The sequence below is a fragment of the Salvelinus namaycush genome, chromosome 37 (assembly GCF_016432855.1).
Source record: "Salvelinus namaycush isolate Seneca chromosome 37, SaNama_1.0, whole genome shotgun sequence".
Taxonomy (NCBI): domain Eukaryota; kingdom Metazoa; phylum Chordata; class Actinopteri; order Salmoniformes; family Salmonidae; genus Salvelinus; species Salvelinus namaycush.
The window spans coordinates 10,807,552-10,831,712 of record NC_052343.1 but is presented as its reverse complement, the minus strand read 5'-3'; the positions used below and the strand labels follow the sequence as shown (position 1 = coordinate 10,831,712).

At 41.7% G+C, this 24,161-nt stretch overlaps 2 protein-coding genes across 2 annotated transcripts; both read left to right on the top strand.

Annotated features, from left to right (window-relative positions):
* The first annotated feature begins 296 nt into the window (after window positions 1-296).
* Window positions 297-8,748, top strand: LOC120031196 (transmembrane protein 106B-like). Its single transcript, XM_038976836.1, has 8 exons — window positions 297-433; window positions 2,534-2,750; window positions 3,026-3,089; window positions 3,220-3,379; window positions 4,899-5,039; window positions 5,428-5,477; window positions 5,578-5,631; window positions 7,343-8,748. The coding sequence occupies exons 2-8, from the start codon at window positions 2,546-2,548 to the stop codon at window positions 7,461-7,463; spliced, it is 795 nt and encodes a 264-aa protein (XP_038832764.1). The 5' UTR covers window positions 297-433; window positions 2,534-2,545; the 3' UTR covers window positions 7,464-8,748.
* Window positions 8,749-20,946: 12,198 nt separating this feature from the next.
* On the top strand, window positions 20,947-23,275 carry LOC120031412 (von Willebrand factor D and EGF domain-containing protein-like). The gene is made up of 5 exons (XM_038977148.1): window positions 20,947-21,287; window positions 21,479-21,574; window positions 21,826-21,930; window positions 22,217-22,312; window positions 22,954-23,275. The coding sequence occupies exons 1-5, from the start codon at window positions 21,047-21,049 to the stop codon at window positions 23,064-23,066; spliced, it is 651 nt and encodes a 216-aa protein (XP_038833076.1). The 5' UTR covers window positions 20,947-21,046; the 3' UTR covers window positions 23,067-23,275.
* Window positions 23,276-24,161: the final 886 nt, after the last annotated feature.

Sequence of the window (24,161 nt, the reverse complement as noted above, 5' to 3'; positions counted from 1 at the left end):
CCATATTTGGTTAGTAGAGACCCTACTGAGTATTTTTCACCACACTTTAGCTGAGACAGGTAGAAACGTTTTCTCTTTACAGCCCAATATTCTCAACATACTAGTGTCAACATTGTATTTTCATTATTGGTCTTAGAAAATATATTTTTTACATTTGTTTTCAGAAATGACATCGCAATTTCTTGTTGGCACAATAAAAGTGGCCATTGATTAAAATTCAATATAATTTGAATGAGTTATACACGTTGACATTTTTTTCAAATGCGGGCTTTTATTTTGAAGGTTTCTTACTTTGTCATATGAAAGCGACGTCATCGTCTAAGCTGCTGGCAAAATACTAGTGCGTGTACTAATGTCAGTACTATATTGACATAAACAGCTGCTGTTCGTGACCAAGCATATGTAAAGAAATTCTGCGTGAATATACGCAAAGGTAAGCAGATGAATCCAATATCGAATGTTGCCATTTTGATCATATCCGTCGTGCGTGTGTAATACCGCACAGTGGTGCTTTGATGTTGTCAAAGGAGCCGGGCAACATTTTGCAATATGGAAACATTTTATCCATGTCGATGCACTATGCAAGTATTCTACACAATGATTTACATCAATAACTTGACACCAAATAAAAATACAACAGGATATCGGAGCAAATACGCAACAATGTATTCGTGAGTTTTGGATTAAAATGGCAGGCGGGCGAAGAGTTTCTCTGGAAGTAACATTGTGTACCATGTAGCATAATGGTCGTCTGCACATCAGCACAGTATCACGACCGTGATTTTGCGATGTGTTTTTCTGGCTAGGCTACATATATTTGATCCAGACCAAACTTTGGTCAGAACAAGTCTCTTTAAGAAATAATAATAATAATAATTTTTTAAGAAATATCAACAAACAAAAGAGGAATAGTCACATGCAAACAAGCATACATACTATTTACATTGCCAGGAATCCTAAACAAACAAATCATATTCATTAATAATACAACAAGTTTTAATTGCCTTTTTGTTTTTCATTTTAGTTAAAGTAGTGCCATATTGTTTAAATTCATTTATAAAGTGGAAAAAAGTTATGTTTTGAATTAGATCATTTGCATTTGTGAATTTTAAATTTACCTAGTATTATTAGCAGTTGAAATAAATATACTACATCTTTATCTATGTCAGAATTTATTTATTGGTATTTAAACTTTTCAAGAAATTCCCCATATGAGAGTAGATATCCATCCTCATTAAGTAACTGACCAACCAAAATAATTTTATTCTCAAACCAGTTACGAAAAAAAGAGACTTATTTTAAAATCGTATATCTTTGTTGTTCCATAGACAGTATCTGAGGGGAAAATTGTGTTTATACGCTAACATCCAAGCTAAAATTGCCTGCTATGGAATTTGGCCAATTTTACTGGGATTTTATCAACATCAAAGTTACATTGAAGCAAAAATTCTAAACCACCAACAGAGTCAAATAAATACTTAGGGAAGACATTCCAAATACTGTTCTGGTTCTTAAAATAAATTGGATTCTGAAGTATATTAAAAGTATTATTTAGAGTATTGAAATCTAAAACCTCAAGACCTCCTTGGCCTTGGGTATTAGTGAGAATATCTTTCCGTAGATAGTGAGGCTTGTTCCTCAAATTAAATTATAAAGAATCTTATCTAAGTCCTTTACATTTTTGGGGATAATTCAAGTGATAACGAGACATAAACCGATCTGGATAACCCTTCAGCTTTGGACAATAAAACCCGACCGTATAACGAAATATCTCTCAGCAACCAGAGGTTCAATTTCTTCTTTGTTTCCTCAATAATGGGGTTAAAGTTTAATTCACTCCTTTGTTTTTCATCCTTGCATATAACAATTCCAAGATAAGTAACCTTATCTTTAATTGGGATACCATATACTTCCTGCAAAACACAATCCTTGAGTGGAAATAAGACTGACTTTTTAATCAAAGTTTTCAAACCTGAAACTAAGGAAAAGTCTTCAATACAGGATACTGCTTTAGAAACGTCATTCCTGTCTCTTAAAAATATGGTGGTATCATCAGCCAGTTGACATAGTTCAAATTCATTGCCAAGTACTGAAACACCTTGAAAATTCCCTTTCTTGATATGAAGAGCCATACTTTGAGTAACCAATACAAATAAAAATGGACTAATTGGGCAGCCCTGCCTAATGCCACGGCCAGAACAAGTGTCTTTTGTTTGACAGTAATTGTTTCAAACACACATGAATTACATAAATGGTGCACACTTGATAAGAGCTTTTGGGGAGTTGGTGTAAACTGGTCTAAACAAAATAAAATCATCTATGCAAAAATGTAATAGGAGTATGGTATCCTTTATTCAATATAAAATGGCTTTAAAACCTTACATAGACAGGTACATTGTTATAGTACAGAAGTAGTATAAAACAATTTGTGTAAACTGACCATAACGACCATGTAAATATCAAATGAATATGTGGCATGAGTTTTCACTACCGACCACACCTACTTATTAGATCTTACATGTTTTATTCACAGAAAGCTCTAGTGATGGGGAAGTCACACTCGCACTTGTCGAAGGGGAAAGACGACCGTGGCAGTCAGAGTGGCCTGACGACTGGTCCAGAGTACATAGATACACAGAGTGAAGAGGATGGAAAGAATGGAGATGTGTCTCAGTTCCCCTATGTGGAATTTACTGGCAGAGACAGTGTCACATGCCCCACATGCCAGGGCACTGGCAGAATACCACGGGGTGAGGGGATAAACACGAAACAAATACATTCCTACACAGTAATAAACATGAACCCTCACTCACTGACACAATACACACCTACATCTGTAGTAAAACTGTCCCTCATGAGCTGCTAATCATTTTGCCTAATTTGCATTTTGACTTGATATTCAAACAAGAATGCAAAACCAGAAACTAGGCTACCTAGAAACACTGACTTCCAACATGAATTGAAAATGGGAAAGACAATATCAGTTTCCTCTGTAAATGGCTTTGTCATCACATCTCTACTGCAGGACAAGAGAACCAGCTTGTGGCTCTGATTCCATACAGTGACCAGAGGCTCCAGCCAAGGAGAACGTAAGTCTCATCTCACTCAGCCAGACGTCTCTTTATTGAAAGATGTGCAATTGAATGATTCAACTGTGGTTGACTATGGTCTATATCCAACTTCTCTCTTTTAATGGCGCTTCCTCCCTTTTTCTTGCAGAAAGCTTTATGTCACTGTGTCCGTGTCTCTTTGCCTTCTGCTGTCTGGCCTGGCTGTGTTTTTCCTGTTCCCTCGTTCTATCGACGTCTCCTATGTGGGCGTGAAGTCTTCATTCGTCTCCTATGACCAGGACAAACGGATTGTCTATCTCAATATCACGGTAAGCTCCTCTCTCTGGTGTTAGTTGTCCTTCTTGTGTTTCCATCTTAGGGTTGACATGGATTCAAATCAAATAGTTTTTTGTCACGTGCTTCGTAAACAATTGGTGTAGACTAACAGTGAAATGCGTCCATACCGGCCGTTCCCAACAATGCAGAGAGAAAAATAGAAAAAGAATAAAACAACAATGACACGAGGAATAAATACACCATGAGTAACAATAACTTGGCTATATACACGGGGTACCAGTACTGAGTGTATGTACAGAGGTATGAGGTAATTGAGGTAGATATGTACATATAGTTAGGGGTGAAGTGACTAAGCAACAGGATAGATAATAAACAGTAGCAGCAGCGTATGTGATGAGTCAAAAGAGAGTCCTGGTAGTTATTTGGTTAACAATGTAGCAGTCTTAAGGCTTGGGGGGTAGAAGCTGTTCGGGGTCCTGTTGGTTCCAGACTTGGTGCATCGGTACCGCCTGCCGTGTGGTAGCAGAGAGAACAGTCTATTACTTGGGTGGTTGGAGTCTTTTACAATTTTTAGGGCCTTCTCTTACAGCGCCTGGTTTGAAGGTTCTGGATGGCAGGGAGCTCAGCCCCAGTGATGTACTGGGCCGTACACACTAACCTCTGTAGCGCCTTACCCTCTGTAGCGCCTTGTGGTCGTATGACAAGCAGTTGCCATACCAAGTGGTGATGCAGCCAGTCAAGATGCTTTCAATGGTACAGCTGGACAACTTTTTGAGGATCTGAGGGCCCATGCCAAATCTTTCCAGCCTCCTGGGGGAGAGGTGTTGTCGTGCCTTCTTCACAACTGTGTTGGTGTGTGTGGACCATGTTAATTCCTGACTGATGTGGACACAGAGGAACTTGAAGCTCTCGGCCCGCTCAACTACAGCCCTGTCGATATGGATGGGGGCGTGCTCGGCACTCCGTTTCCTGTAGTCCACAATCAGCTCCTTTGTCTTGCTGACGTTGAGGGAGAGGTTGTTGTCCTGGCACCACACTGCCAGGTCACTGAGGAGGAGGTGATCAGGCCTACCACCGTTGTGTCATTCAGCAAACTTAATGATGGTTTTGGAGACGTGCGGTCACTCAGTCGTGGATGAACAGGGAGTACAGGAGGGAAATAAGCACGCAGCCCTGAGGGGCCCCGTGTTGAGGGTCAACGTGGTGGATGTGTTGTTGCCTACTCTCACCACCTGGGAAATACTTTTTTTTTTAAACCTGGGGGCAGCCCGTCAGGAAGTCCAGGATCCAGTTACAAAGGGAGGTGTTCAGTCCCAGGGTCCTGAGCTTAGTGATGAGCCTGGAGGGTACTATGGTGTTGAACGCTGAGCTGTAGCCGATGAACAGTATTCTCGCATAGGTGTTCTTCTTGACCAGGTGGGAGAGGGCAGTGTGGAGTGCAATAGAGATTCTGTCATCTGTGGATTTGTTGGGGCGGTATGCAAATTGCAGTGGGTCCAACGTAATGACAGTCTTTCCAACAACTGTTGTGCCGTATGGCTTTTCTTCTAGACCACTCTGAACATCACCAATAACAACTACTACGCTGTATCCCTGACCAACATCACAGCCCAGGTGCAGTTCTCTAAGACGGTGATTGGGAAGGCCCGTATTAGCAATGTGACGACCATCATACCACTGGATATGCAGCAGGTGGGTCTTTACCATGTGTATTTTAGAATAACACGCCTTGGTATAACGGCTTGTTATAAACATATTACAGTGTATGACGTGTGCATCAAAGTTGTACTTTGAAGTGCTTTTCTATCCCCCAACACAGCAGCTCATTGTTCCACCCGCTTTGCTGCAAAATCTAGCAACAAAATCAGGCAACATTGATAATGAACCTTGTTGTTGTTGAATCCACTGTAACACCTGTCCCTGTTCTGAGGGCATCAGTAGAAGCAAGGATGGAATAAGGATGGCATTTTTGGACTGTTGCCCTCAAAAGTGACTCATTACTTAGTTAGTCAGCACTCAACCGCCCTGTTCAATATGGGAGATGGATAACTGCTGCATTACAACATATTGTTTATTTCAGATTGACTACACAGTTCCCACAGTCATTGCCGATGAGATGAGTTATATGTTGTAAGTATTTATTGTAAGTATTTCACAACTAACTACATTTTATTGTGTGGTTGACAGTGCAAATCGTGACACTTCTTCAATAAATGTTTTGTGTTTGCAGCGACTATTGCACCCTGCAGTCCATAAAGGTTCACAACATTGTGGTCATGATGCAGTAAGTATACGGTGCATTCGGAAACTATTCAGACCACTTCCCTTTTTCCACATTTTGTTACGTTACAGCCTCATTCTGAAATGTGTCCCCAAACATTTTTTGCTCATCAATCTACACACAATACCCCATCATAACAAAGTAAAAACAGGCTTTTAGAAATGTTCGGAAATGTATAAAAATTAAAAAGACTGAAAAACTTTATTTACATAAGTATTCAGATCCTTTGCTATGAGACTCGAAATAAAGCTCAGCTGGATCCTGTTTCCATTGATCATCCTTGAGATGTTTCTACAATTTGATTGGAGTCCACCTGTGGTAAAAACAATTAATTGGACATGATTTGGAAAGGTACACACGTGTCTATATAAGGTTCCACATTTGACAGTGCATGTCAGAGCAAAAACCAAGCCATGAGGTCGAAGGAATTATCCGTAGAGCTCCAAGACAGGATTGTGTCGAGGCACAGATCTGGGAAGGATACCAAAACATTTCTGCAGCATTGACGTTCCCCAAGAACACAGTCGCCTCCATCATTCTTAAATGGAAAAAGTTTGGAACTACCAAGACTCTTCCTAGAGCTGGCCGCCCGGCCAAACTGAGCAATCGGGGAGAAGGGCCTTGTTCAGGAAGGTGACCAAGAACCCGATGGGCACTCTGACAAAGCTCCAGAGTTCCTCTGTGGAGACGGGAGAACCTTCCAAAAGGACAACCATCTCTGCAGCACTCCACCAATCAGGCTTTTATGGTAGAGTGTCCAGGCGGAAACCACTCCTCAGTAAAAGGCACATGACAGCCAGCTTGGAGTTCGCCAAAAGGCACCTAAAGACTCTCAGACCATGAGAAACAAGATTCTCTGGTCTGATGAAACCCAGATTGAACTCTTTAGCCTGAATGTCAAGCGTCACATCTGGAAGAAACCTTGCACTGTCTCTACGTGAAGCATGGTGGTAGCATCATGCTGTGGGGATGTTTTTCAGCAGCAGGTACTGGGAGACTAGTCATGATCAAGGGAAAGAGGAACGGAGCAAAGTACAGAGAGATCATTGAATGTAACCTGCTTCAGAGCGCTCAGGACCTCAGACTGCGGTGAAGATTCAACGTCCAACAGGACAACAACCCTAAGCACAAAGTCTTTGAATGTCCTTGAGTGGCTCAGCCAATGTTCGGACTTGAACCTAATCGAACATCTCTAGAGAGACCTGAAAATAGCTCTGCAGCGACGCTCCACATCCAACCTGACAGAGCTTCAGAGGATCTGCAGACAAGAATGGGAAAAACTCCCTAAAAACAGGTGTGCTAAGATTGTAGCGTCATACCCAAGAAGACTCAAGTCTGTAATCGCTGACAAAGGTGCTTCAACAAAGTACTGAGTAAAGGGTCTGAATACTTATGTAAATGTGATATTTCATTAGTATTATATATATTTTTGCAGAAATGTCTAAAAGCCTGTTTTTGCTTTGTCATTATGGGGAATTGTGTGTAGATTGATGAGGGGTAAAAAATATTTAATACATTTTAGTATAAGGCTGTAACGTAACAAAATGTGGAAAAAGTCAAGGGGTCTGAACACTTTCTGAATGCATTGTACCTTTTCAAATATTTCTACTAATACATTGAGTTTACACATGTTACTGTACCTACTCTATTTATTTTGTCCAACCTCACACGCCATTTTGGGGAAACTGACTACTGTCTATTGACTGGTTTTCAGGGTGACTGTGACCACATCCTACTTTGGGCACTCGGAGCAGGTCTCCCAGGAGATGTACCAGTATGTGGACTGTGGGGGCAACACCACCTCACTGCATGGACATGTGAAGATGTATCAGTAAGGCAGTGAAAACACAGCCATAATGGAAGCCCATCGATCTAAAGGCAGACAAAAGGGTTTTACGGAGTTCCTTTGGGCACACGTCTACTGTAGAATAGGAGGAACCATGGCTCAGAGAAAGTGAAGTTAGCAAGGTGCCAATATACAGTTTCATGAGGGTTTGATAATGTTGCAGGTAGAAAACCTCTTGTGCAAATTCTTCCTAATAGAATGATCCAATCCAATGTGTACAGGCATTTGAGATAAAGATGCACTTTAGCTTTGTATGGGAAACGTAATCATAAGAAAGTATTTATACGGCAGAGTTGTTGATGTAATGTAATCTGTACCACTAACCTTCCCAGACCACTAGGTATGGGACATGCAATACAAATAAAGTAATAGGACAGCATCCTCATTTTGATTATCAGCACCCCAAACCACTTTTTGATGGCATTTTATTCCATTCTTTTTTTTATAGCAGCCATTTTGTTTTCTTCAAGGATTGTTTTGTACATAATGGTACTTCCTGATGTGTGTTGTTACTCTTACATTTTCATTGTAATGATAGTTAGATTTACATCTAATTCTGAGGTGACATATCATGTCGGGGTGATGCCAGAGTAATTATGATGACTACGGACCTTAATTAGATTGCAACATTTAGGTATTTTAATGAGAGGAATCTTGTATTTTTATATCATTAAAATACAGTACCTATAACTATTAGATGTGGTGTTTATGATGTGAATTTCTCTTCAATTGTAAACCTCTATGAATTGTTTATTTTAATGGGAATGTTACATGTTTTTTTTCTAACTTGGGTAGTAGATGACTACCTATTTCGAAATATGATATTACATAAATACCCTCAATGGTGTTGTAAAATTAGGTTTTTATTTATCTTTGAAAATTAAACATTTAACATTTAACATCCTTAAACATTTGTTATAGCTTTAAAGTATTTTGTGCATGTACAGAAGACTGAACTGAGGACAATAAAAATGGCCAATATAAAATATCAGATGCTTACATTGTTTAAATGATCTGATATACTCTATGGAGGAATTACTCTGTGGAGGAACAATCACACTATATACTGTTGAATATGTCAAAGTGCCATATTATGTCCCAAATCATCCAAGAAGAAAACTCATCAGTTTAAAGTCAGTTCTGAATCCTCACTGAGGTACGTTGACTGTGTACTACTGTGTAATTGTGGATACTGTAAGCCACTGCCAGTCATACAGTACATGTAACAATGTTTTTCCTTGCATGAAACTGGGATTAAAAGTGGTTGATTTTGAGGTTTTTGCTCGGTGCATTTATTGATAGTTTGTAGTTGGAGGAGAATTCAAAGGTTGGAGAAATGTGCAATACCAATCACTATCACAGGGTGGCGCCTAATTTAACTAAATTCATTTAGAAATAAGTAAGTGTTTGGATGAAAATATGGTTTCTATAATGACCAATGGCCATATGCACAGGTTTGCATAAAAACCTTACCTTACTCACTATTGAAGTCCAAGTAATTAACAACACAATGCATGCCATTCATGTGTAAAACACACCAAGTCCAATATTTACATTTAAGTCATTTAGCAGACGCTCTTATCCAGAGCGACTTACAAATTGGAAAGTTCATACATATTCATCCTGGTCCCCCCGTGGGGAATGAACCCACAACCCTGGCGTTGCAAGCACCATGCTCTACCAACTGAGCCACACGAGACCACAATTTAGCATCTTAAAAATAGCATGACGTTACATTTAAAGTCCCACAGAATAGACAGGCTTAGGTATGTTTGACAGCGTGCTCTAGTGAACAAATGTGTTATTTTTACTCTAAATGGACAGTATACAGCATGTGTTTTCTGTCATACAGTATTGTGTCAATGTGGTACTCTGTTCTACAAGATCCTAAACAGGTTTGTTTGCTGTATTGTAATGCATCTACTAATCCTGTATGACCTTGGAATTGATTTGTAGACTGTTCTGGATGTGTGTCAGTGTGTTACTTTGTTTGCTTCCAGATGCTCACCGGTGCTTGAGGTCTCCAGTGTGTACCGGTATGCTTACCTCACATCTGTTGCTGTCGTTTAAACGGCAGTTGACTTCCTCTATCCACGATTCAGGTCAGGGACTTGGAGCAGTTCCTAATTAACCAGGGCCCAGTTTCCCAAAAGCATCTTAAAGCGATAGTTCACCCAAATTACAAAATTACACATTGGTTTCCTTACCCTGTAAGCAGTCTATGGAAAAGGTATGACAGCAATCCATGATTTGGTTTAGTTTCCCTGGCACTGTTTCCACATGCTAACGTTCTAGCATTTGTGGCACAAATCCCATTCAAGTCATGGGACCAATATTAGCATGGGCAAAAATGCTAATGTCGTTCCAATGACTTCAATGGGATTCGTGCCTCACTGGTTTCCCAAAACCATTGTTACTAAAGTTTCACCTGAAAACACGTTATTTACCGACTGCCTCAGACCACTCGTAGAAAGCTAAGTGAGTCGTTAGATGCTTTTTTTGCCCTTCCTGTATACACAGAAGATCTCCACTAAACATACAATAAGGATGTTTGTACACCTCTGTGACCACAAAGTTCAACAGAAATACAAAGTTGCCAATGGCTTTGCAATTGTTACAAACAAGCAGAGGATAAAAAATATTCTTCAAATGAAAACTGAGATGACTGCATTAAAATGTAAATACAGTATAGGCTTCATAGGCCTATGTATTTCAATCATATTGAAATCAAGTTCATGTTCAATCAATTGAGTTCTATTTTGCTAATTGAAGGCTACTGTCTCAATTTATTTGGCCTCAATATATCTCATGATGTGTAACAACATGTTCGCGACTCGTAAGCTTAAATTCCATCCATATCGGGAAACCGGGTCCAGACACAGATAAAATGCAGTCACGTGCTGTGCTCACTGGCGCCATTTATAACCACCAACTCTGAGGGAGATTGAGTTTTACTGTGTTCAGAGTGTATTGAAACAAACAGCCAAGATTCTGAGCTATTTGTAATGGTGTGCAGGCTACTGTGTTTCCTCAGCATGATACAAGACATCTGGAAAGTAAAGTAGACTGTGTGAGGATGTGAATCTGGTTTCAGACTTCTGGCTTAAGCAGTTCATGCAATGTTCACAAAATTGAGTTTGCGGAAATATGGTTGTTCTTCAGGGAGATAATGTGCAAATGGTGAAAGTAACATGATGCTTTTACAGCCATTGAGGAAGTACATTAACCCAGGGATGTATGGATGCCAGGGCATGGGTTCATGTTTCAGGGATGTATGGATGCCAGGGCATGGGTTCATGTTTCAGGGATGTATGGATGCCAGGGCATGGGTTCATGTTTCAGGGATGTATGGATGCCAGGGTATGGGTTCATGTTTCAGGGATGTAGCCTAGACAAACGACAAGTATGTGAAATAATTATCTAAATACAATTGTGTTTCTACAAACCCTAAATATCATAGCACACCGAAAAGGACATTTAGATATCAGTGTAAGGTAGGCTAGGAAGTTAGAAAGGGGAGCAGACTAGACTAGTTTGGTTGTGTAAATGTAATCTCTTTCCCCATCTCTTTCCCCATAGATCATATATACTTTCCCTGTTCCAGATGTAAGGAAATGACTTTTCCAGGTGCGCTGTCGATGGACTTCCATTACAGAGAAATCCAACAAAACATTTATGTTCTACCTCTAGCCTATTCTCCCTTCCATGATCAAATCAAATCAAATGTTAATTGTCACATGTGCCGGATACAACAGTGTCGAGGTAAATGGTGTCGAGGTAATTGAGGTAATATGTACATGTAGGTAGAGTTATTAAACTGACTATGTATAGATAACAGAGAGTAGCAGCAGCGTAGAATTGGGGGAGGGGGGGTGCATGCAAATAGTCTGGGTAGCCATTTGATTAGCTGTACAGGAGTCTTATGGCTTGGGGGTAGAAGAGAACAGTCTATGACTAGGGTGGCTGGAGTCTCTGACAATTTTTAGGGCCTTCCTCTGACACCGCCTGGTATAGAGGTCCTGGATGGCAGGAAGCTTGGCCCCGGTGATGTACTGGGCCATACACACTATCCTCTGTAGTGCCTTGCGGTCAGAGACCGAACAGTTGCCATACCAGGCCATGATGCAGACCCGTCAGGATGCTCTCGATGGTGCAGCTGTAAAACCTTTTGAGGATCTGAGGACACATGCCAAATATTTTCAGCCTCCTGAGGGGGAGTAGGTTTTGTCGTGCCCTCTTCACGACTGTCTTGTTGTGCTTGAACCATGTTAGTTTGTTGGTGATGTGGACACCAAGGAACTTGAAGCTCTCAACCTGCTCCACTACAGCCCCTTCGATGAGAATGGGGGCGTGCTCGGTCCTCATTTTCCTGTAGTCCACAATCATCTCCTTTGTCTTGATCACATTGAGGGAGAGGTTGTTGTCCTTGCACCACACGGTCAGGTCTCTGACCTCCTCCCTATAGGCTGTCTTATCGTTGTTGTGATCAGGCCTACCACTGTTGTGTGGATCAGCGTGGCGGATGTGTTGTTACCTACCCTTACCACCTGGGGGCGGCCCGTCAGGAAGTCCAGCATCCAGTTGCAGAGGGAGGTGTTTAGTTCCAGGGTACTTAGCTTAGTGATGAGCTTTGAGGGCACTATGGTGTTGAACGCTGAGCTGTAGTCAATGAATAGCATTCTCACATAGGAGTTCCTTTTGTCCAGATGTGAGAGGGCAGTGTGGAGTGCAATAGAGATTGCATCATTTGTGGATCTGTTGGTGCGGTATGCAAATTGGAGTGGGTCTAGGGTTTCTGGGATAATGGTGTTGATGTGAGCCATAAACAGCCTTTCAAAGCATTTCATCGCTACAGACGTGAGTGCTACGGGTCGGTAGTCATTTAGGCAGGTTACCTTAGTGTTCTTGGACACAGGGACTATGGTGGTCTGCTTGAAACATGTTGGTATTACAGACTCAGATAGGGAGAGGTTGAAAATGTCAGTGAAGACACTTGTCAGTTGGTCAGCGCATGGAGAAATATAGTTACCTAGTACAACCTAAAAGGGTTCTTCGGCTCTTTGAATAACCCTTTTTGGTTCCAGGTATAACCCTATTGCGTTCCATGTAGAATCCTTTTTCCAGAGGGTACTAAATTTAACCCAAAAGAGTTCTACCTGGAACCAAAAAGGGTTCTTCCTGGAACCAAAAGGGTTCCCCAATGGGGAACCGATTTTTCTAAGAGTGTACCATTGTGAATTAGGTCTACTTCAAGCTCAGCAGACTATACTTTACAGGCTATAGCCTACATTAGGCCTACATTCTGACTAATAACTATCACATCATGCATATAACGTAATAATGAAGCATTGATAACTTGTAAACTTTTATTTTATTTTTTATTTCACCTTTATTTATCCAGGTAGGCTAGTTGAGAACAAGTTGTAATTTACAACTGTGACCTGGCCATGATAAAGCAAAGCAGTGCGACACAAACAACAACACAGAGTTACACATGGAATAAACAAACATACAGTCAATAACACAATAGAAAAAAAGTCTATATACAGTGTGTGCAAATGAGGTAAGATAAGGGAGGTAAGGCAATAAATAGGCCAATAGTGGCAAAATAATTACAATTTAGCAATTAAACACTGGAGTCATAGATGTGCCGAAGATGAATGAGCAAGTAGAGATACTGGGGTGCAAAGGAGCAAACAAAATATATATAACAGTATGGGGTTGAGGTAGTTGGATGGGCTATTTACAGATGGGCTATGTACAGGTGCAGTGATCTGTGAGCTGCTCTGACATCTGGCGCTTAAAGCTAGTGAGGGAGATATACGTCTCCAGCTTCAGTGATTTTTGCAATTCGTTCCAGTCATTGGCAGCAGAGAACTGGAAGGAAAGGTGACCAAAGGAGGAATTGGCTTTGGGGGTGACCAGTGAAATATACCTGCTGGAGCGCGTGCTACGGGTGGGTGCTGCTATGGTGACCAGTGAGCTGAGATAAGGCGGTGCTTTACCTAGCAAAGACTTCTAGATGACCTGGAGCCAGTGGGTTTGGCGACGAGTATGAAGTGAGGGCCAGCCAACGAGAGCATACAGGTCGCAGGGGTGGGTAGTATATGGGGCTTTGTTGACAAAACTTCTATTGAAGTCTATCATGTGAACACGTTAGCCAGGTTGCAGCCTCTGTTCAGCTATTATATTCCACTCCTTGCCACTTGTCATTTGCCAAAGAGACCGGCCTTTCGGCAATCTTCAAATATGAACATTCTATCACTAATGAGCTCGAGGAGATCAGAGGATTTGATCCTGATTCGATAACCCTCACAGCTATCCAATCATAATGTTCATACAAATTAGATTGCATTTTTAAAACTTAATTCATACATTTGATTGGAAACATAACATTCAGCATTGTGACATAATTAATTGAATTGTAAACATAAACATTTGGCGCGGGAGAACATAGAATTCCTGTTCATTGCTTTTTTACCACCAGCCAATGTGATCACATCACACCAGAGAAGCTTCCCCACCACTTCCGCACCACTGTGAACACTGTAGCATATTTTATATCCAGCAAGCAAGAGCAAGGTGCTTCTTTGTCGAATATATGTTTTAATTGCTCAAAATAGGTGACCAAACTACATTAAGTGTACAAAACATTAGGAACATCTGCTCTATCCGTGACATAGACTGACCAGGTGAATCCAGGTGAAAGCTATGATCCCTTATTGATGTCACCTGTTAAATCCACTTCAATCAGTGTAGATGAAGGGGCGGAGACAGGTTAAAGAAGGATTTTTATGCCTTGAGACAATTGAGGTATTGATTGTGTACGTGTGCAATTCAGAGGGTGAATGGGCAAGACAAAAGATGTAAGTGCCTTTGAAAGCGGTATGGTAATAGGTGCCAGGCCAACCGGTTTGAGTGTGTCAAGAACTGCAACGCTGCTGGGTCAACAGTTTCGCATATGTATCAAGAATGGTCCACCACCCAACGGACATCCATCCAACTTGACACAACTGTGGGAAGCATTGGAGTCAACATGGGCCAGCATCCCTGTGGAACGCTTTCGACATCTTGTGCAGTCCATGCCCCGACGAATTGAGCCTGTTCTGCGGGCATAAGGGGATTCAACTCAACATTACGAAGGTGTTCCTAATGTTTTGTACACTCAGTGTATTGGGACACACATTGGGATAGACTACTGGTTCAAGAGTTATAAGAGGAATAGAGAGAGGATGGGTGTAAGAGAGGCCAGTGGAGATGCCAGCGGAGATGCATGAATTGCACAATAATATTTTTGTCTGGCACACGTTTTGTGCCAATGAACTGAAGTTGAACATCACCAAATGCGTTAGTGTAATTAAATGTGCAATAAAAAAAAGTATAATGCCTAGGCCTATTTCATTAAACCCTGGCTGTTTATGTAGGAAACTGACAGGAGTGTCAAGGAGTGGAATGTAAGCTAAAAAAGACTGGTACACAGACTATGAACACATGACATAGTAGCTATAAGTATTCAAATGTTTGTGTGAACTGGAAAAGGACCACTACTGGGTTTCTCTAACATCAAGGAAGTCCCTTGTTGACCTTTCACATTAGCTGGAAAAGTCCCGACAGAGTTCAGAGACAGCTGTCAATAAATCACTTCAAAACAGTGAGTGACTTCTGTGCAATGGTCATTTCGGTTAACCCAGAACTAAAGTCTCAAGTAATTTGTCAGCTGCCCACCCACGAGAGATTAGTGCAATGGTAAATAAATTGTAAATGTTCAGTGTTCAGGCTATCTCAATTCTCTAAATCAACAAGTCTTCACTTTGAATGGCAGGCATTCCTCTCTGCAGAATGACTTAGCCCAGAGAGACCGAGAGGAAATTGAGGCCACCTTCAAATTTCCCAATCCCACCCTGTCCTCACCTATGTGAAGCTTGCCACAATAACGATTAGCCACAATAATGGAATTTGCGAGTTGCCTTCAAAAGAAAAGTCCCGCAATGAAAGTGACGCAAACGGATACAAATAGTGGAACTATGCCATATTTGGACTAGATAATGCTAAATAAGCATGGCTTATGGTAATATAATATATATTTTTTTAATAATAATTCAATATTGTTTTTTATAAATACTAAAAAAAATATGAAATCCCACTGTGGATGTGTTAGACTGCATAATTGCATTTGGGGCATGCATACAGTATATGCACTGTACAGCCTTACATATGGAGTGTGCACTGTCTGTGCACCCATGGAATGGGGTCTCAGCCTATTCAGTGACACCCACAGATTACAACTCGGTACAGTTTACACAAACATTAGCGTCAGAGCTCTTATTGTCATTGGTGATCAGTCCTTCTACCGTTGTGTCATCAGCAAACTTGATGATGGTGTTGGAGTCAAAAATATTAGCGTCTTATTGCAGGACTTTGACTGTGGCAAATGACCTCCTCAGTCAAACCATAGTGCGTAATGAACATTCATTCATATTGGACTGTACAGCCTTAACTGAATTTCAGTATCAGCCTACTCAGTGACACCCACAGATTACAACTGTAGAGTTAATACAAATGTTATTTGTCACATGCTTCATAAACAACAGGTGTAGACTAACAGTGAAATGCAGAGTTAAAGATAAAATAAAAAATAGTGACATGAGGAATAAATACAGAGTGAATAACAATGACAAGTAAAAATAACAGGGCTATATACGGGAAGTACCAGTACCGAGTCGGAGTGCAGGGGTACAAGGTAATTGAGGTAGCTATGTGTATATAAGTAGGGTTACTGTAAAGTGACTAGGCAACAGTATAGAATAACAGACAGTAGCAGCAGCAGGCAGCCATTTGATTAGCTACAGTGTCAAGAAAAAGTATGTTAACCCTTTAGAATTACCTGGATTTCTGCATAAATTCGTCATAAAATGTGTTCTGATCTTCGTCTAAGTCACAACAATAGACAAACACAGTATGTTTAAACTAATAACACACAAATTATTGTATTTTTCTTGCCTATACTGAATACAACATTTAAACTTTCACAGTGTAGGTTGGAAAAAGTGTGTGAACCCCTAGGCTAATGACTTCACTAATTGGAATCAGGAGTCAGCTAACCTGGAGTCCCATCAATGAGACGAGATTGGAGATGTTGGTTAGAGCTGCCCTGCCCTATAAAAAACACTCACAAAATTTGAGTTTGCTATTCACAAGAAGCATTGTCTGATCTGAACCATGCCTTACACAAAAAAGATCTCAAAAAACCTAAGATTAAGATTTGTTGACTTGCATAAAGCTGGAAATGGTTATAAAAGTATCTCTAAAAGCCTTGATGTCCACGGTAAGACAAATTGTCTATAAATTGATAAAGTTCAGCACTGTTGCTACTCTCCCTAGGAGTGGCCATCCTGCAAAGACGACTGCAAGAGCAGAGTGCAGAATGCTCAATGAGGATAAGAACAATCCTAGAGTGTCAGCTAAAGACTTACAGAAATCTCTGGAACATGCTATCATCTCTGTTGACGAGATTACGATACGTAAAACACTAAACAAGAATGGTGTTCATGGGAGGACACCACAGAAGAAGCCACTGCTGTCCAAAATAAACATTGCTGCACATCTGACGTTCGCAAAAGAGCACCTGGATGTTCCACAGCGCTACTGGCAAAATATTCTGTAGACAGATTATACTAAAGTTGAGTTGTTTGGAAGGAACACACAACACTATGTGTGGAGAAAAAAAGGTACAGCACACCAACATCAAAACCTCATCCCCACTGTAAAGTATGGTGGAGGCAGCATCATGGTTTGGGGCTGCTTTGCTGCCTCTGGGCCTGGACAGCTTGCTATCATGGACAGAAAAATGAATTCCCAAGTTTATCAAGAAATTTTGCAGGAAAATGTAAGGCTATCTGTTGAAGCAAATTGAAGCTCAACAGAAGTTGGGTGATGCAACAGAACAACGACAAAAAACACAGAAGTAAATCAACAACAGAATTGCTTCAACAGAAGAAAATACGCCTTCTGGAGTGGCCCAGGCAGAGTCCTGACCTCAACCCGATTGAGATGCTGTGGCATGACCTCAAGAGAGTGGTTCACACCAGACATCCCAAGAATATTGTTGAACTGATACAGTTTTGTAAAGAGGAATGGTCCAAAATTCCTCCTGACTATTGTACAGGTCTGATCCACAACCACAGAAAATGTTTGTTTGAGGTTATTGCTGCAAAAAGGAGGGCCAACCAGTTATTAAATCCAAGGGTCCACATACTTTGTCCACCCTGCACTGTGAATGTTTACACAATGTGTTCAATAAAGACATGAAAACATATAATTGTTTGTGTGTTATTAGTTTATTAGTTCTGTGCTTGTCTATTGTTATGACTTAGATGAAGATCAGATCAAATTTTATGACAAATATATGTAGAAATCCAGGTAATTATAATGGATTCACATGCTTTATCTTGCCACTGTATTTAGTAGTCTTGTTTAGCAGTCTTATGGCTTGGGGGTAGAAGCTGTTCAGGGTCCTCCTCTCCACCCTCTCAGAGCTGGGCATCTCAGGTTCTGCACACTTTTTAATTGCATCCTACCTAGCAGGACGCTCCTACCAGGTGACGTGGAGAGGATCTGTGACTGCACCATGTACTCTCACTACTGGTGTCCTCCAGGGCTCGGTGCTAGGACTTCTCCTCTTCTCTCTATACACCAAGTCACTCAGCTCTGTCATGTCCTCACATGCTCTCTCCTATCATTTCTATGCAGATGACACAACTATCTTTCTCCTTCCCCCCTTCTGACACCCAGGTGGCAACACGCATCTTTGCGTGCCTGGCAGATATCTCAGCTTGGATGTCGGCCCACCACCTCAAGCTCTTCCTCCAGGGGAAGGTCTGCCCGCTCCAAGACTTCTCCATCATGGTTGATAGCTCCATGGTGTCCCCCTCCTAGAGCTCAAAGAGCCTTGGTGTGACCTAGGACCACACCCTGTCCGTCTCTGCAAACATCAAAGCAGTGACACACTCCTGCAGGATCATGCAGCCGAGACCAATGTAACAGTATAACTTTAGTCCGTCCCCTCGCCCCGACCCGGGTGCGAACCAGGGACCCTCTGCACACATCAACAACAGTCACCCACGAAGCATCGTTACCCATCGCTCCACAAAAGCCGCGGCCCTTGCAGAGCAAGGGGAACCACCACTTCAAGGTCTCAAAGCGAGTGACGTCACCGATTGAAACGCTATTAGCGCGCACCACCGCTTACTAGCTAGCCTTTTCACATCGGTTACACTCACTTCCCTTTCGACCTCCTCCTTTTCCTCAGCAACCAGTGATCCGGGTCAACAGCACCAATGTAATAGTATAACTTTAGTCCGTCCCCTCGCGAACCAGGGACCCTCTGCACACATCAACAACAGTCACCCACGAAGCATCGTTACACATCGCTCCACAAAAGCCGCGGCCCTTGCAGAGCAAGGGGAACCACTACTTCAAGGTCTCAAAGCGAGTGACGTCACCGATTGAAACGCTATTAGCGCGCACCACCGCTAACTAGCTAGCCATTTCACATCGGTTACACTCAACAACATCCGTAGAGTATGATCCTACCTCATACAGGAAGCGGCGCAGGTCCTAATCCAGGCACTTGTCGCCTCCCTTCTGGACTACTGCAACTCGCTGTTGGCTGGGCCCTCCGTTTTTGCCATGAAACCTCTGCAACTTATCCAGAACACTGCAGCACACCTGGTGTTCAACCTTCTCAAGTCCACCATGACACCTTGCTCCTCTGCACACCCCACTGGCTTCCAGCTGAAGCTCGCATCCACTACAAGACCATGGTACTTGCCTACGGAGCAGCAAGAGGAACTGCTCCTCCCTACCTTCAGGCTATGCTCAACTCCTACACCCCAACCGAGTTCTCCGTTCTGCCACCTCTGGTCTCTTGGCCCTCTCACCCCTATGGGAGGGCAACTCCCGCTCACCCCAGTCCAAGCTCTTCTCTGTGCTGGCACCCCAATGGTGGAATCAGCTTAACCCTGAAGCTAGGATAGCAGAGTCCCTGCCCATCTCCCAAAAACATCTGAAACCCTACCTATTCGAAGAGTTTCTTAAATAATCCCACAGCACCCCCTCCTCACCCCCCAACACAAAAAGCCCTTTGTGAACTAACACTTGCACTTGACTTTCTTCCCCCTTACTAGCTCTGACTTTCCTGATAGCTACTTTATTGAGGAAAAATGTACTTACTAAATTACTCAAATGTAAAATGTTTCAGACTTACTGCTTGCAGTGCGGTGTCAGAGAGAACAGTCTATGGCTTTAGTGGCTGGAGTTTTTGACAATTCTTTGGGTCTTCTCCTGACACTGGCTGGTATAGAGGTCCTGGATGGCAGGGAGCTCGGCCCCAGGGATGCACAGGGCCTTACTCACCACCCTCTGTTGTGCCTTGCGTTTGGGTGCATTGCAGTTGACGTTCCAAGCGGTGATGCAGCCAGTCAAGATTCTCTCAATGGGGCAGCTGTACAACTTTTTGAGGATCTGAGGAACCATACCAAATCTTTTCAGCCTCCTGTGTATGGATCATGTTAATTCCTTACTGATGTGGGTGCAGAGGAACTTGAAACTCTTGACCCACTCCACTACAGCCCCATCGATGTGGATGGGCGTGTGCTCGCACCTCTGTTTCCTGTAGTCCAGGATCAGCTCCTTTGTCTCCTTGACGTTGAGGGAGAGGTTGTTGTCTCTGATCACGTCCCTATAGGCTGCTTCATTGTCGTCGGTGATCAGTCCTACCACCGCCGTGACATCAGCAAACTTGATGATGGTGTTGGAGTCAAAAATATTAGCGTCATAGCTCATATTGCAGGACTTTGACTATGGCAAATCACCTCCCCAGCCAATCTATTGTGTGTATTGAACATTCATATTGAACTGTATAGTCTTACCTATGTAGTGTGCACCCATGAAATGAGGAGGGGATTTGCCACCATTGGACTCTGGAGCAGTGGAAATATGTTCTCTGGAGTGATGAATCATGCTTCACTATCTGGCAGTCCGAGGACGAATCTGTTTCGTCCATTGGAATCGTTCGTCTATAGCAGCAAAAGGTGGACCAACTCCATATTAATGGCCATGATTTTGGAATGAGAGGTTCGGATAGGTGTCCACATTTTTATGCCCCCAATGCAATTATGCTGCCTAATACATCCACAGTCAGATTTCAACAGTTTCTTTTTACTGCATATTGTCAAATTATTGTATTTATTTAAATTTTATAATCAACCTTTTTTTTTAGCATTACCTAGTCCAAATATGTCATGAAAACCACTATTTGCATCCGTTTGCGTCACTTTCAATTAGGGACTTTTATTTGAAAGCCGAACAGCAATATCTACTACTGTTGTTAATCGATATTGTGGCTAGCTTCACATAGGTCCCGTCCTCTCCATGCCCTTTCTCTCGGCTGACTAACATCTGCTGTAGTTTCTCTGTTCATCAGTGGGGGCGACGTGGAGATAAGCCTTGCGGTGTCAATGCTCGAAGGACTTGGTTTCAACCCCAGTTCCCGTTGTCCACTAAGTGAAGAGGATGGTGCTCTCTCGCTGCTGCTTTACCGCGTTGATGAAGGTGGACCTCGCGCTGCTGGCCTGCTCGGTTGCGCTTGTAGGCATCTGCTTAGCGCGCTCGGACGCTCCGCGAGGGGTGGCGGTGCCCTTTGTTTTTGACCTCAAAGCGACGTGCGACCCTCCGTGCCAACATGCTGGCATCTGCATCCGAAACAACACCTGCTTCTGTTCTAGCGGCTATGAGGGAGAGACCTGCCAGTATGGTGATGTTACTTTATATTTGCCTAGAAAGGAAACAGTAAACAAAATAGCCAAACTAGAAAAGAAAAGTGATGCATTGAAGAATGTATGAAATATGTATATCATATTTTTTTTCATCACAACATGTGATGCAAAAGTTGCATGACTTTACTGAATGAGTGCTGATGAATATATTGTCTGTTGTTTTGAACAGCTAACTGCTACCCCAAATGTAAGAATGGAGGAGAGTGTCTTCGCCCTGGAAAATGCAGATGTCCTTCTGGATTTGGAGGAAAATATTGTCATAAAGGTACTTAACTAATTCTGTTAACCTTCTAGATATACAGTATGTTGGTGTTTGGTTAATGTTACAAATCTGATTAAATATTGTAATAATATATATTTATTGGTAACTACAGTAGGCTAGTACAAGTAACCTAATGTTTTATTTGGATTGAGTGTGGTTTGAAAAGGGTAGGGAGTTAAGTCTTAGTCCTATAGTATAGGTTAGGAGCATGGACATGTAAGTGGATGATTTGATTGCATGTCTGTCTTTTCCAGTGAAATGTGATAGTGGATGCTGGAACGGTGGCGACTGCATCGCTGTGAACGGAGTGGCCAAGTGCATCTGTCCCTCCAGCTGGACTGGCTCCAAATGCCAAGAGGGTTTGTTTACCTCCTAATTAGCCTAATCCACACAGAGGTGAAACCAGCAGTGAGACTGGTTGCTCAGCTGGCCTATTAATCAACAGTAGCTTATTAATCCTCTCCGGAACCCTCTGACAACTTAATTCAAATGCCAAGATACCTTCACACGTACTAAAACAATAAAGAATAGTTGATTTAATTACTATCGAATGGGACAAAGAAAACACTTCACATGGCCAAAGGTATAATGGTGATTTATTGGTTCCCGGAATGTTGAGAATGCGTTGTTGCGATGTTTCCCCAGCGATCTGTCCCCAGGGGTGCAGGAACGGGGGCAGCTGTGTGGCCCCAGGAATCTGCAGCTGTCCAGAGGGCTGGCTGGGTGGAGCCTGCCACACTGGTGAGTGAGATCTTAAGATAAATGCACTAACTGTAAGTCACTCTGGATAAGAACGTTTGCTTAAATGACTAAAATGCAATGTAAAATCTCACAGATTTGGCACACACACAACCAACATAAACTATACACATTTTCAGACATGCACTTTTTTACTCTCACTCCAACAGACTCACAAACACGGTAAATTATGCACACACTTGCAGATACACTTACACAGATATAGGCAACAGGCCAAATAAATGTATAACCCATAACTGGAGCCTAATCACTGATCTGTTCTGGATGTGTGTCAAGTGTGTTAATTTGTAACACACTGACACACTTGGGTCAAACAATAGATAGCAGAGAAGTTAATCAGGCATGCTAAAGAATAACAAATATAAATCAGACTGTCAGAAAATTGAGAAATTGTTAACAGAAGTGTTTTTTATCCTGAAAGAATCTACTGAGTGAGAAACCTGTCAATGTGAGATATCTGTTGAAAATGACTGTTTTGAGATTTTGTTCTCGGAGCTGTTTCCCCAGATGTGAAGAGGCCACCAGACTACATAATGAGCCCTCCTTCCTCTCTTTCTTAATGTAACATCTCTTTTTCTCATTTCCCCTTCCCTCTGTCTCTTTCCCCTCTCTCTATCTTGCAGCTGTGTGTCACCGGCCCTGTCTGAATGGAGGCAAGTGTTTGTCTCCCGATTCGTGCCGCTGTCGCCCTCCTTACTCTGGACCACGCTGTGAGGAGAGGAAAAAGGTGTTTTAACCCTTTAGGGGTCAGAAGTCAAAGAGGGCCAGTCAGAGGCCATGTAGAACTGTATTCATTCCAAATCTGGTGCTTTAGATATCGTCTCTCTGCCTTTTGTAAAAATGTTTTTTTAAAGAACCACAGATTTTTGTGTTAACAATAACATTTGACTGTTAACTTAATATCTACTATACAATTTTGGGTTTGTGCTATATAATGAATAAAATGTGGATAAAAGGTTTATTGTTATTTTCTTATCATGCAGTCAGATGATATACAGTAAAACAACACTTAGCGAACTGCTTTTACTAACAATATACTGTAGCCAATTAATAGTACAACTAAACTGTTACAAAAGTGTTCGTCCATCCCTTACCGTATTGTATTTCAACCATTCAACGTGTTACTTAAAGCAAGTTACACAATAACTTTTTATTTTGTTTCCATATGCGTGATTTACAACAACGCGGTGTAAATGTTAAAAAAACAAATGTTTTGACCTATGTACAGTATAATGTACAGAAGTGATCAAGTATAACTGAATTAATACTTACAACAGATCTCGTCAACAGTCACAAAACAATTGCAGACAAGTGGCCCTAAAAATCAAACAAGCTAATAACATTTCCAAAGCAGGTGTGATGTAAAAAGAAGAATATAATTATTTCTCCATACATATTAAGTATGAAACAACAGTGCACAATAGTTTAGACAAAAAAAAAAACACTTTCAGTACCACAATAAACCAGAGTGGAAAAAACTTAGGTCAAATCACTAACAAGGAACAAAACAAATAGAAAAGTGGGTATTAATATCATATAAAGCTAGATTGTTCTTCAATAAACCATCAACTAGTTTTTCATCTGATTCTCTTCTCTTACTCCAACATAGCCGTGTGCAGTAACACTTTTGTATAAAAGCCTAGGATAAGGACTATAATGCAGGATAAGGACTTTATGCATTAAAATACATGAATTAATGTCTATGTTAGATGACATAGTCTGGCTGCGTTTATACATGCAGCACATTTCTGATCTTTTGCCCAATTACCTTCAAAAGAGCAGATCTGATTGGTCAAAAGATCAATTAGTGGAAAAAGATCAGACTTGGGCT